General features: G+C 42.5%; 1 protein-coding gene across 7 annotated transcripts in view; it reads right to left on the reverse strand.

Annotated features, from left to right (window-relative positions):
• The window catches only part of NTRK2 (neurotrophic receptor tyrosine kinase 2), a 394,884-nt gene that overhangs the window by 155,780 nt on the left and 224,340 nt on the right, over positions 1 to 14,764 (reverse strand). For 4 of the 7 annotated variants that reach the window (XM_021064645.2, XM_021064643.2, XM_084979791.1 and 1 more), the window contains one exon: positions 13,563 to 13,751. In XM_021064645.2, coding sequence (XP_020920304.1) covers positions 13,563 to 13,751 — 189 coding nt within the window. Of the gene's footprint in view, positions 1 to 3,302; positions 9,592 to 13,562; positions 13,752 to 14,764 lie in introns of those variants that run through there. The other 3 variants (XM_021064649.2, XM_021064648.2, XM_084979792.1) reach the window with 1 other exon arrangement.

Here is a 14,764-nt window from a genome sequence, read left to right on the forward strand (position 1 = left end):
GACATGGCTGGGATTTGGCATCCCTGTGGCTAGGTTGTAGACTGGCTGCTGCAGCTCCACTTTGACCCCTAGCCTGGAAACTTCCATACACCACAGCTGCGACCCGACCCTAAAAAAAAAAAAAAAAGAGAGAGAGAGAGAGAAAGAAAAGAAAAAAGAAATGCCATTTATCAATGCTGATTCATGTTTTCTAAAAAGGGTCCTTAAAGGCCAAATATCTACAAGAATCTTGACCCCTTTTGAGCAGACAATTTGGGAACATGGAAAATGAAACCATGAGTCATAGCAGGTGAGCCAGAAAAGTGACCTGTCTGTCCTACAAGTTGTTCACACATGGCTGGCATTGAAGTTGGTGGCCTGTAGAAAGGTTATGGAGAAGCCATTATTAGCCTGTGTCCCCTTGGTCTCCCTGGAACAGGGTGAACCAAGAAGGTGCTGTGGGTGCATTGACCCTTGCAACATTGCTTAAGAAAACTCAGTCAGTATGGGCACCTCCATTTATCTCAAAACTTGACACTTTTGAAACTTTATCTTTGGAAAGACAGACATCAAGTTCACCAAGGAAAAGGGATATGTTTATCTCCAGGAAGAGAAGATGTTCAAGAAAGAGGCAGAGATTTACGGTAGAGGAATCTTTTCTAGGGTTTTGTGACATAAAACGAAAAAGGCAGACTTTTTAGAGGGGGTTGGAAGTGGGGTTTTACCTGGTTTTAATTAGCAAAACAGAGACACAGCGTTTATTATTCATGATTATGTGGTCTTTCTGGTAATGAATGCCCTTGAGAAAACTTCACTACTGCCTCAGTGGACCCAATGTCAACCCTTACTTTAGAGACTGGGCCTGGGGTCAGTCTACTCTTGGCTCCTTTCTCCTCTAATACTAGGAAGCTCACCACCTACCATCAGGCATTCTGCGCTGCCTTCATGTCAAGCCCACATGAAAGGTACAATACCAACACTACAATTCCTCTGGCAGAGTTAGAAAATTGCTGGATTTTATTTTGGGAAAAGTTCAGCAGCCACACTCAGCTGGAGAGAGCTCCAGACTTCAAGGAGGCCGACTGGGGACTGAACAGAAACTCCCACATTGGAGATGTAATTTGGGTTCATTATTTTCCCTCCTAACCTCTCTGGGCCTCGGTTTTCTCATCTATAAAACAGAGTAATAATATCTATCCTGCAGCGCTGACCGGGAATTTTTTTTTTTTTTTTTAAACTGTGAAAATGCAACTCACAGGGCCTGGCACATAAAAGGCATTCAATATTGGTTGTTCGAAATAATAAAAAATGCACGCATTACAAAAAAGGCCCACGACATTAAGGAGTAGGCTGAGTGCAAATAGAATATTTTAAATCTCAAAGAGTATACCTTTAATTTAGCAAATCTAATACTAAAACTCCACATGTGGGAAAATAAAGCAAAACCTAGTAATTCTTTTTTTTTTTTTTTGTCTTTTTAGTTTTTCTAGGGCCATACCCGCGGCATATGGAGGTTCCCAGGCTAGGGGGTCGAATCGGAGCTGTTGCTGCTGGTCTACGCCACAGCCACAGCAATGCAGGATCTGAGCCATATCTGTGACCTACACCGAAGCTCACGGCAATGCCAGATCCTTAACCCACTGAGCGAGGCCAGGGGTCAAACCCGAAACCTCAGGGTTCCTAGTCAGATTCATTAACCACTGAGCCACAATGGGAACTCCCCTAGTAATTTTATAAAAGAATTTCACTTATACTTTAACATTTTATCCAATTTTTTCCCCCAGATTAATTCTCAAATTTGCTGAGAAGGTCCCTTGACCTCCTATTTATTTCTACCTTTTAAAAAGAATCTCTCTGTGTCTCTCCTTTTCTTTTCTTTCTTTCTTTCCTTTTTCTTTTTCTTTTTCTTTTTTTTTTTTTTTTTTTTTTTGTGGCCATCTTCATTTCCTCACTCTGGAGAATCAATCAGATACAAAAGAAAGAAAGTCTGTAAGAAGAGATGAGAGCACAGGACTGTAGGTTCTGGGGATTCTGGGGCTGGCTGAGCCAAAGGGAGTCAGAGAAATGAACCTCCCTGGGCAGACAGGTGGGGTGAGGAGGTGGGGAGGACAATTAGACCAGGAATCCAGGAAGGGAGAGAAGACCCAGAGCTAACTGGCCCAGCAGCTAAAGTATGTAAAACAGAGCTTTGCAGAGGCCAGAGCTTTACGGACCTGAGTCCAGGCCCCAGCTAAAGTGAGAGGTGGGAGATTCTTGCCTTGCACCCCAAATTTAAGGGAACACCCCAAATTCAGTAAGTGACATAGTGTTTTCTTTCTTCCCTTTTTAATTTTTAAAAAATTGTTCTTGGCCACACCCATAGCGCGTGGAGGTTCCCAGAACAGGGATCAAATCTAAGCCACAGATGTAACCTCTGCCACAGCTGCAACAACACCAGATCCTTAACCCACTGCACCACGAGGGGACTTCCTATATTTTTTTTTATTTGAGGTATAGTTAATGTATAATATTATATGTTTCAGGTGTGCGATATAATGATTCACAAATTTTAAAGGTTATATTCCATTTATGGTCAGTATAAATATTACAAATATTAAAACATGACGAATGATACCTTCATGCAATATTTTAAATAAGAGCAATTAACAAAAACATCTGCGAAGAAAATATATTGACATTATAAATAAAGATAGGATCTGATCTTGAATCTGGAGTTCTCGCCTCACTCTAATCCCTGCCTCCTTGAGCCTGTCTTTATTAAAAAATTTGAGGAGTTCCTGTCGTGGCTCAGTGAAAATGAATCTGACCAACATCCGTAAGGACTCAGGTTCGATCCCTGTCCTCCCTCAGTGGATTAAGGATCCGGCATTGCTGTGAGCTATGGTGTAGGCTGAAGACACGGCTCTGATCCCTCATTGCTCTGGCTGTGGCTGTGGTGTAGGCCAGCAGATGCACCTCTGATTCAACTCCTAGCCTGAGAACTTCCATATGCCACAGGTGCGGTCTTAAAAAAAAAGAGAGACAAAGATACTTTTCCATTCATTTTTGCCTTTTCCAATTCAATATTGCATTGAAATAGGAGTTACTTTGCTGGCTGAGATTGTTGATGCCCCTTTAAATCCTGCACTTTAACTAAGGGCCTCACCCTCATTGTCCTAGTCCTAGCCCTGCCAGATGCAGAGGGGGCTGGCTGAAAGTTTAATGGGAACCTTCCAGAGGGCGGTTGGTGGTGCTTTCAGGAATTCCAAGACTGAATGATGTTCTCAAGTCCATGTGAGAATAATTATCATAGGTGACAAGAAAGTAGGCAACGGAGACCATGACTCTAACACTCTTGTCTTTATTGGTGTACAAGTTTGGCTCTGAACGATCAACTACATCACAAATTCCAATACAACAGATCTCATTTCCACAAACGTGTCAGTAAAATAAAGATTCCCAAGCTCCATTTGCATTCAAACATATGTGTGGACAAGCCCTAGAGGTTCTGGACATAGTAAAAGACTGCAAGTCACGTTTCAGGGCCACTCTCTTCAGATGTAAGAGAGGGAAATCAAGTTAAGCAACATGTAGCCCCATCCACAGAGACCCCCTCCCTCTCCCACCTCTGCAGATTATGGTGTAGCATCAAGGGCAGAGCAGTGGAGACCAGGGCTGTGGGGCAGCAGGAGCCCAGCAGGTGCATCATGGGGAGGCAGGAAGCCCTGGGAGAGAGGACCATTCAGACACCCAGACTGGATGCCCATTCGCAGAAGAGTCTCCTTGGGGAACATCATCCATACCAATCCACACCAGCCCCATCTTTCCAAAAGTGGGAAGAGGTTTGCCATGAATTCATCCCCAACCCAACAACCCCTTCCCGTAGCTTGGCCCACACACAGAAGCTTGGCCCCTCGATATACAGATCTCTTCTAAGAGAACAAAAGAGGGTGCTGGAATATTAATGCCAAGGTCTGTACCCATGTATCTGCTATTAGACCCCAATCTGGCTCAGATCCACTTTAATTGAAAACTTTGGATGCAATGTACAGGAAATAGCAGAGTGTACACAAGCCCAGGACAGATGCATGATTCAAGAAGCGAGTGACAAGGTTATTCCCTTTGCTATTTGGCCATCATTTCCCCCACCCAAAGCTCAGGTGTTCAGGAACCCAAGGCAGAGCTCCCCATCACCAAAATCTTACTAAGAAAATGAGTGTTCTCCTCTTCCAAAACCAGTGTTGATAAGTCAAGGTAGGGCTCGAGGAGAACTAAACCTTTTATGTACACAAAGGAATTCTACTCAAAGCAAAGGCTCTTGGGAGGGAGAGAAATACCCTAAAAGTGACAGCACTTCAAGAAGAAAACGGCCTTCTAAATATGGCTTAAGTCACAATGTGGAATCATAACTGCTTCTCTGGATGTCAGGAAGTGGCATTAATGGAACTAGGCATTGGATGAACTGTCATCATTAGCATCATGGTTTCTGGACCAGAATATACAGAGAAGAGGAGGGAGGATGGCAGGACGAGATGGGCAAAAGAGTTTTTGGTTATGGGTCAGAGGAAGTGTATAAACCAGGAGAGAGACAACAGTGAGACCAGCCAGTCTGGCTGGCGGGTGCTCTACTTATCCAAAGTAAGAATGAGTTCTGTCCCCGGGTAACCAGTTGGTTTCCCTCTTTCATTAGCAACAGACTGAAGGGCCAACTCACCTATAAGAGCAAATTCTTTTTAGGAACAAGGGTGGGGATGAGGTTCGGGGATGAGGTTTGGGCATGAGGGTATAAATGGGTCTGAAAACCTATCATTCCTGCAGGAAAACAAGCCAGGTGGCTACTCAGTGGTGTCATCTCTGCTTATTTTACAAGCAGGCGTATCATGTAATCTCCTCTAATGAAGCATTCCATAACAGGGAGACAGCTCTTTTGATATAATTAGTGTATGACTGTATCCTGTCCCCTCCATGTCAACCACTTATGGGAACATTAGGAATGTGGCACTTAGAGTAAATGCCATCATTATCTAATAATGACTTGGGTTCCACTTTAATGCACCCAGAAGGTCAATGGCATGTCTAAATAAATGTGCTAAATAATAGCCACAGGGTAGAAACAATGTTGACGTCTACCCATATTCATAGCATCTAGAGTAACCGAGAAGAAGATCAGTGAGACCAGGCATTATTGTTTTTCTTTCTAGAATTCTCCCCCAAATGTCATCTCTTACAAATCATAGGAATCTATGCGTTCCGAACTTATTTTTAGAGCCTACCAACTTGAATATTACTGTGCAAAATACCACCACTGAAATGCTCCTGAATGCTAAGTGCCCCCCCAGAACCCCAGCCGAGGTCTTGATGCCTGAGACATTAAAAGAGGAAGCCTTTCAGGAGGAGAAGACTGGAGAGGACCAGGCAGCTGATCCCACCAAGTTTAGGTAAGGCTGAATGACGACGGGGAGATCCCAACTCAGCACAGGTCCTGGCCTAGCCCAGGAATCCTGGGTGGAAGAAAAGGCATCTCTGCATCTCCGCTTAGTCGGAGACATAGCAGATGTAACCAGCCTGGCTCTTTCAGATCAGCAAGTTCGGCTCTCTGAAGGGAGCTAGCTGGCCAGGGTGAAGAACTAGGAGGTAAAGAGTGATCATCTGTGCCAGCTGAGTGGTCAACTACATTTGGAGCCATCCAGAGACCCTCAATCAGAGTGCTCGGCCTGCCTCGGCAGAACCGGGAGCCTCTTGCTCCCACGACACAGTCCTCATCTCCCCTGGGACTCTCCCCCTGTGAATGCTGAGCTCTTCTATTTAAGGTCTCTCTAAACTCGACCTGCCATGGCCAGTCCAGCTCCCCAGCTCTGCCAGGGCACCACGCAGCAAATATAAAATCTGACGCTGACCATCATACACCCAGAGAGCTTCCAACAGATTTTCCAGCATAATCCACCCAAGCCAAACCATTCCTATAGACATACAACAAAGCTGAGGGCCAATAAAGGTAAGGCTGCAAATGGTCAGACTTAAGATCACAGGCAGTGAAAAAGACTACAAATGATATTATCCATAGTTACCTTGAATTGGAGTTACAGGTGAGTGAGTTTTCATTTCATCTTTGTTTTTTATGTTTTCCAATTTTCCTACTATAAACTAGATTATTTTCATTTTAAAGAATTGCATTTTAGGGCACTTGAAGGCATTTGGGTAAATAACACTTATTTCTCCCTTATTAGTAGAAATTTTCAGGTCTATACTAAAGTTTTGCCTCTGAAGAACCTCCTCAATCCTAGGAAGTCACTGTAATGCTGACATGTCTTCTTCTTTGGGGCCACAAATACTGCCTTCTAATTTTTTCCTTCCTGAGGGAGCCCAAGCATTCAGAAACACGCAGCATCCTCTCAGCCAAAAGGAGGGGGCTCAGAGGGAGGGCAGCATGGGTGCAGGAACCCTCTGGGCTGCTGCCTCCATCTCAGGAGGAGGCATCTCTCCTTCCAGAGGCTAAGCCAAGGGGTGAGACTGCCTTGGCTCTTGGCTACTGGGTTGCACCCCGAAGTAGATCTCTCTTCAGTTCTTTGCCCTCTATGGTGTGGAGCAAATTCAACTTACATGCCCTTCAAGGGAAGTAACAACAACCAAGAAAAAGAGCAAACAAATAAACAATGACAACTTAGGGAGCCAGAAGGGCAGCATGGCTGCCCTCATAAGGAGGGCTGGCAGGATGACAAAGACGAGAAGATCCCCACCAAGGTGGCTTACCCTCTCTGGCTGGCAGGATTGGCAAAGACAGAGAAAATCTGCACTTCACAAGGAGACAACCTGCACTCTGTTACATTAGCTGCCACCAAGGGCTGAGCTTTGAGTGAGCATCACATCCAAGAAAAACTCCCATCACGCCATCTCTACTTAATCACGGGGAGCACTCAGTGTTCTGAGCATCTGGGTAGCAGGAGCTCCTTCGCAACATGAGGCTCCTCTGCATATGTGTTTGATGAGCTGGTCCTGGTCCCCCATCTGCTGGCACATGCAAGAGCGACCCACTGGAAATCAAAATGGGGGCACATTTGGTACCCATCTCCAGTTGGGCTGGGCCTTGGGAAATACCCAGAACAAATGCGGGAGGATCCTGCCTCTGCTGGCATGCTTCCAACACATCACTGACGATCTGGTGAAATTGGACTGAACTGTCTGATGTCGGAGGGGTGCAAAATTCCCTCTTGGTTGGCCAATGACGCGGAGGTAACAGCGCAATATCACCGTGTCTCCCAGACCTAAATCCATAATTGTTTGTCCCTTTAAGCTATTAAACATAGGATTGAGTGTTTTCTCCAAGAAGTCTAGGTATCCTATACTCTGGGGGTATTTCTTTTTGATAACAAGTAATATCCCCCCAGGGTCAAATGCTAATAGAATGATGTCCTTTATTTGACTGAGTTGGAAATGGGCTTGAAACTGATTTGCTCACAAGTCTTCTCAGTGGGATTTATAACATGGCTTAAAGTCTACATGCAATTATGCAACATGCATTCATTTTCCTTTCTTTTAGGCAACTCAAGTTGCTTTTTGAAAGCATTGCGTGATAGCTTCTTACTACTTTGTCTGGAGTTGAAAGGAGAATGTAGTATCTAGCTGTTAAAGCTAGCCATGGGAGACCAGGGCACCAAGAAATGGAACTGGACTGGGACTGCAGAGTCTGAGCAATGCGCCCTGAAGACCCCCGTGAGACAAGTCATCAGCCCCCTGTGCCCTAAAGGAAGCTATTTCTAAGGATCCTAAAATAACTTCATTTTCTCAGCCCTAACACTCATGATGGGCAGAAGACACGTAGGTTATTTTTAAAGTGCAGGTCATACATAACCTTCAAAGGGACAGAAGCAGTTCCCAAAGCAGCTATTGTTTGGCCAATTAAATACCTAGGAGAAAACATATTTTTGTTTGTTTTGTTTTGGCTGCCCATCAGCATGTGGAGTTCCCGGGCCAGGGATCAGATCCAAGCCACAGTTGCAACCCAAACCACAGCTATAGCAATGCCGGGTCCTTAACCCACTGTGCCAGGCCAGGGATCGGATCAAACCTATGTCCCAGTGCTCCCAAGAGGCCGACAATCCCACTGCGCCACAGCGGGAATGCCAAGAAAACATACTTTTGAAAGACAAAATGAGTAGCCAAAGGGCACAAGAAAGTGCTAAAGCAATTATTTCTACCTGTTGGAAAACCCTATTACTTTAAAAAATGACAAAAAAAAAAAATCCAATCAAATGGACCATCAAAATGGACCATAGGTACAGGTGGCACCGAAGTTTGAAAATAACCTCCAATGACTCTCCAGGCCCTCATCTCTTCATCTAATGAGCTCCTGGGGTCTCGAATATAATTCAGAATTTTTGCTTGTGGGCACTCAAAGTAAAGCTGGAAATATGTTCAAAACCTCTGCAGTTCTGTGAAAAGTACCGCCTCCATTCCCTCCCCTGGTTGGTGACACAATGACAGAGTGGGGATGGCAGTTAATGGGAGCAAGAGGAGTCCCCCGTGTGATCTTTTCAGCTACTGTTAAAACCCTCCCTCCCTTTATCGTGTTTTATTTCCTCCGTCTTAGCTGGTCTATGAATCTGTGCTTATCTATGTAGCTGCCTAATAAGCTCATAACCAATGAGAACATACACACATACACACACACTACACACAAATGTATATACACTCGAACTACAACACCTGGAGAAGTATGGCACACTCTGCAGGAAATGCATTTCATTGGCAATAGAATCCAAATGGGAAAAAGTCAGAATTCCTTATCTGCATCTGCCGCAGGGAGTTACTAGCCCTAGGGATAAATAGAGGGCATGCTCTATAAGAACAAACACATACAGTACATATTTGAGATGATTCTCATTTAATTCAGGCCCTCAGCCTAGGATTCTAGCTAATTTACAAGGTTGCTCTAGGAAAGACGCAATTTTAAGAATAACAATCCATCTATGGCATCTGCTTTTCCTTCAAGGGAAGCTTTAACGCATTCCCACCCTTCAAGAGAACCCAAGATTGAGGATTCAGGGATTTCGCTGGTTAGAATGTTTGGGGCATTTTGGTTTTTGTTTTTCCTTTCTTTCTTTTCTTTCTTTCTTTCTTTTTTTTTTTTCCCCTCCCGCTCAGAAGGTGTTTCCATTGTACCCTGTCAAAAATGTTCTCAGCAGTCAAGAAGATAGCAGCACAGCTGCTCTTGAGCCGAGTTGGTAAATCCTACTGGGAAACCACCCCATGTGGTCAGATGACGTGGTTTTCAGACACGTCTGCACAGACTAGTTGAATTAAAGACCAACTCCAGCCTTGATGTTGCTGAGGTCCTCAGCTCCATCTCGCCATCCTGATTGATCGAGGAGATGGGTCTATAGTTAAAGTGGCATACACTTTGAGGGCTTAGTCATTAAAGCCCACTGCTTTCTCTTGGGAAGGCAACTTCTTGCTTGGCTAGGTTATGGAAGCTAAGGAGTGACGTCAAGATGGTGTCTGGCCAGAATGTGCAGATAACCATAGAACTCTTCTCCTCCATCAGGCATGGATTTAGCCTCCTTTAGTTCCTGCAGTGACATAGGAGCCTCCAAATACCAAATTATTATCAGGCGATCTTGGGGGAACCTCTGGGCCCTGCAATAAAGTAGACAGACTTGCTATTGCAAAGTGCTCAGGAGCAATTCAGTCCTGTTCAGCCTGTTCTAAAACCCTGCAAACCACCTCTGGAATTTGTCAATGAAAATCTCACATAGCTCCTGAGAGTAAAAAAAGTACTTCGGGAGATAGAATTTATCATCATCCTTAAATGCTCTTACACACCATTTAAAGAAATATTATTAATCATGATTTTTGTTCACTTATTGTTTTGTTTTGGAGCAAAGATACACATGTAGGGAGGCTGTATCTCTTTGGACAAGCCACTTCTGAGCATTCTCTGTGAAATGAGGTGTTGGTTTTCATTGATTTTAAGGTCACAAACAGTTGGTGGATTGTTGATCCCATCCGGTGTTGCTGTTGTGTGTTTTTTATTTTTATTTTTTAATTTTTTATGGCCACACCTGCAGCATATGGAAGTTCCTGAGGCACAGCTGTGACCTATACCACAGCTGTGGCAACCTCATATCCTTTAACCCACTGCACTGGGCTGGGGATTGAACCTGCACCTCTGCAGTCAGATTCTTAACTCACTGTACTGCAGAGGAAATTCCAACTACCCAGCATTTTAAATCTTGTAGAAATCACATAAAATAAAAAATGCCTGCTCTCTCTGAAAAAAAATTGGAGTATCCCGTAATACATGGCCTATGTTCCTTCGCTATCTTCACTGTGTCATGCTACTGTTCTGATCCAGCCTTCTTCTCACAATGACCCGCCTGATCCCTGTAAGTTATTGAGGTTTAAGATCCTTGCACTAAGTTGTCATAGTGCATTGTGATTATATGATGATGCCTTTAACCACTGGCCTTCTCAATGAGACCACTTGAGAGCAAGAACCATGCTGTCATTATCACCGAATTTCCAATTCTTAGCATTGTAGGAATATTGTAGGTAGTCAACAAATATGTAATAAATTGAACTTCACCTTCTATATGAGATTCTTACAATTCAGTGAAATAAGCTGGTCCCATTCTTTGTAAGATCACACATATATCCTAAAGTCAACATCTTTGAATAGCAGGCGGTTTTAGGAAAGAGAAGTAAACATGCTGGTTTGTGACCTAAACCTCTGATGAGTCAAGAGATTGGTGGTGCACGTGATATTTTGCTTTAGGCATATGGGAAAAGTTGTTCTATACTTTTTCTGAGAGTTTCTTAAATTTGCTTTTCAGATGTAACCTCTCCAACTTCTTGGAAGAGCCCTTTAGAGGTTCTTTAGAGGTTAGTTGTAAACATATTTGATGGGAATAATTTAACTGGAAGCTAAGCTCCCAAAATTTCATGGGTCCATAGCAGCAGATGTTTCTGTATGTCAGATCTATGCATCTTGAAATATTCTGATTTCTGAATGACCACAATTAGAATCTTCAAAGAAAGGATTTTTTACTAAAGGCTTATTTCTGCTAAAATTGCTATTTAATCTATTTAAACTGGCTAGTATGTTGTTTAAAATACATCTAACAAATAAATTACATAGGCAAGTTTAACAGTAATAGAGCCTATGTAAAAGGCTCAATGAAAATGGTCATCTTTACTTACTACAAGTCTGTTGTAATTAATATTTACATCACCATATCTGATCAATGTATGGCCAACATCAAAGGCACATCACATCCCATCCTATGAAGAAGTAGTTCAACAAGCATCATTTCTGCTCTCTAGGAGCTTACAATCTAACCTAACTAAGACTACAGAAACATACACAAGCATGGTCATACTTAGGACTTCACAAAGGGCAATGGATACACTGATGATAAAGGAAAAAATTATGGTGCAAAGAATAGAAAGACATTTAAGAAAAGGTAAAGGGAAGGAGAGAAGTAAATTGTTTCCTCATTCTTGTTTCTTTGAAAAAGGATTTATGGAGATGTGTTATTTTACATGTTTTAAAAATCATGAAAAAGCATAAGGCTTGATGCTTCAAAGAAATAAAATTTCTTCTGGCATAAGATGCTAAGTAACTGAGAACACTGGGCCGGTAAGGACAGCTGAGTGAAGATCCCAGCAAGATTTATCAGAAACAACCAAATAGTAAATGGTCTGGATCCCTCCGGTAGATGACAGACACTGAGGGGAAGATACAGATCTCCTCAACTCACTTCCAATTCCTTCCACGTGGGAAGAACATAGAATGGCTTAGCCACAAAATCAAGGACTCCTCCAAAATTACCAAATTTCTGAGTGTTGGAACCTTTGTAAAAACCCCCATGGGCTCTAGATCAAGGAAATGACCTTTGGAAATGATCTTGTGGGATATCTAAGGGAAGAAAGCACTTCCAGAAAGAAGGCAGACTAAGAAGCCATCTACTCCACATTATCCCACATGATCTCATTTGTTTGTTTGCTTTCTTGCTCATCAGTTCATTTTTTTCTTATTGGACTTGTGGGCTAATGCTATCTACTTGATTATTCAGCTTTATCTTTCCTCCATTGACAAAGAAAAGCAAATTTTTGAGTACAGGTTGATTTTAGTCAACCTCATTTTCAATGCAGCCTCAGGTTAATTGAAGCACATCATACAGCCTGGGACTGGTGGTGGTGACAGGGGTGTCAAAGTACTCTGTTCCTAGGAAGAACAGTCAAAATGATGACAGATTCTCTCATCAGGGTATCTTGCTTTGCTTTATTCAATATGTGACTGTTATACATGTAGGGCGTTTCAAGGACCTTTGGAGGATGCTTATCTCAACAAAAAATGCACATTTGAAGCAAAGCCTCTGCATATTTTTTTTATACCATAATACCTTGATTTAAATTATACCTATTATTTCAAGGAACTCAATATTCTTCACATGTCTTTCTATTTCTCTTGTCATATTACATAGTCAACTGAAATCTATGGTGCAGTTCAATCTCACACATTATAAGCTTGTAATACTATTATTCCTAATGATTACATCCAAATCTGTGGTTAACTACATCTCAGGACAAATTTAAATGAATAGGGGGAAATTACAGATGTTTCCTGATACTTTACAAGATACTCACTGTTGCATCTCCCTATCTATGAGCGTTCTCAGTGGAAAATCAGTCCCCCAAATCTAACTTTGAATTAGTCCGACCTAAACTGAAGGAGGGCAGGAGAAGAGTATTTAAGGTGGGATAAGAACAGGCAAATAGACAAAAGGTACCTAATTGTCAGTGGCAGGGAAACCCTGGAACCTGAGCCATCTTATACCATAGCCCTGATGGCCCCTTATTCAAGTGTAAGGGAGGATCAGGCATTCCAATGGCATAAACCTGTTTGTTTGTTTTTTTGTTGTCCTTTAGGCTGTGTTCCATTTTCCGTATTTGAACACTGGCTCAGAAGATAGAATTAGAGTCTCTGAGAAAAACTCAAAGCTTCTCAACAGAAGCTAATGGGTTAATCTGACTCAGAAATATAACTTGGTGTACTTAACAGGCACATCATATGTGGTGATATTTCTTCGGTATTGTGACATCACAACAAGTCTCATGCTGGGAACTAAGACTGAACAAAGAAAACAGAACTACCTAAATTGATACCACCTGTGTGCAACACAGAGCATTCCTGGTCACCATTTGGGTATATTTTAAGGACTTTCAATAAACCAAATTTTAATCCCACCAATTGCTTGTCTTGTGTAACTGATGTATATGCATTCTAATGACCCTCTGGTTTCTGTCTCTATCTTTTTCAAGATAAGCAAGCCTTGATTCCAACTTCATGTTGACAAATGGTTTCAGAAAACGGATCCCAAGAAAAGTCAGTATCTGCCCACAGTTCCAATCCCAGCAGGAGACACACCCCGAGAACCCACAATCAACAACCTAAATGATCTATTCCATGGGCTCAAAGCCCCAACAATCCTCAGACATTTCACTGCACCCTTCCCTCAATCATCCTTGTCAGGGACTGCGATAAACATGCTGCTCGAGACAGCTATGCAGCAAATGGGCCAATAAGTATAAACAGCTGTACTTACATGTGTCTGGCTTGAGCTGACTGTTGGTGATGCCAAAGTACTGGGGATTTTCAATGACAGGAATCTTGGTCATTCCAATAATGACAGCATCAGGACCGCCCTCTGAAGATGATGGGGTGTTACTCCCATTGGAGATGTGATGGAGAGGGCTGGCAGAGTCATCATCATTGCTGATAACCGAGGCTGGGCCTGGAGCGGGAAAAATACATTTTCTCCTGTAATCTTCCATGCTTTTGTTGAGCCATAATTCACATATTCATAATACAAAAAATTCACTCATTTAAATTGTAGAATTCAGTGAGTTTTTAACATATTCAAAGAGTTGTGAAACCATCAGTATGATCTAATTTTAGGACATGTTTATTATTCTCATTAGCAGTTACTCACCGTTCCCTCCACTTCCAGCCCTGGACATCTACAATTTTTTTTTTTTTTTTTTAGGACCACACCTGCGGCATATGGAGATTCCCAGGCTAGGGGTCCAACTGGAGCTACAGCTGCTGGCCTGTGCCACAGCCACAGCAACATCAGATCTGAGCTGCATCTACATCCCACACCACAGATCATGGTAATGCCAGATCCTTAACCCACTGAGAGAGGCCAAGGATCGAACCCGTAACTGATTCATTTCTGCTGCATCAAGATGGGAACTCCGGCATCCACGAATTTACTTTTAATTCTATGGATTTACCTCTTTTAGGCATTTCACATAAATAGAATCCTGTAATATGTGACTGTTGGGGGACTGGTTTCTTTGGCCCAGCAGGACATTTTTAAGGTTGATTCACATAGTAGCAAGTGTCATTACTTTCTTCCTTTTTATAGCCAAGAGATATTCCATTGTATGGATACACCACATTTCGTTGATCCACTGACCAATTGGTGGAAATCTGGGTTGTTTCAAATTTGGGGCTACTATGAATAATGCAGCTCTGAGCATTTGTGTACAAGTTTTTGTGGGGACCTCCCTTTTCATGTCACTTGGGCAGAACTGCTGGGTTATACTGTAGTTTTAATGTTTAACATTGTGAGGAATTGCCAAACTGTTTTCCAAAGAGGCTGCCCCACATATTTTATTTTGTTTTATTTATTTATTTTTTAATTGTTATTTCCCCAATACAATTTTTTTTCTCTTGTACAGCATGGTGACCCAGTCACACATACATATATACATTCTTTTTCTCCCATTATCATGCTCCATC

The sequence above is a fragment of the Sus scrofa genome, chromosome 10 (genome assembly GCF_054392235.1).
Source record: "Sus scrofa isolate SSC_HxYL_T2T_F1_AM1 chromosome 10, Sscrofa_HxYL_maternal_Yorkshire_Landrace_v2.0, whole genome shotgun sequence".
NCBI classification, from domain to species: domain Eukaryota; kingdom Metazoa; phylum Chordata; class Mammalia; order Artiodactyla; family Suidae; genus Sus; species Sus scrofa.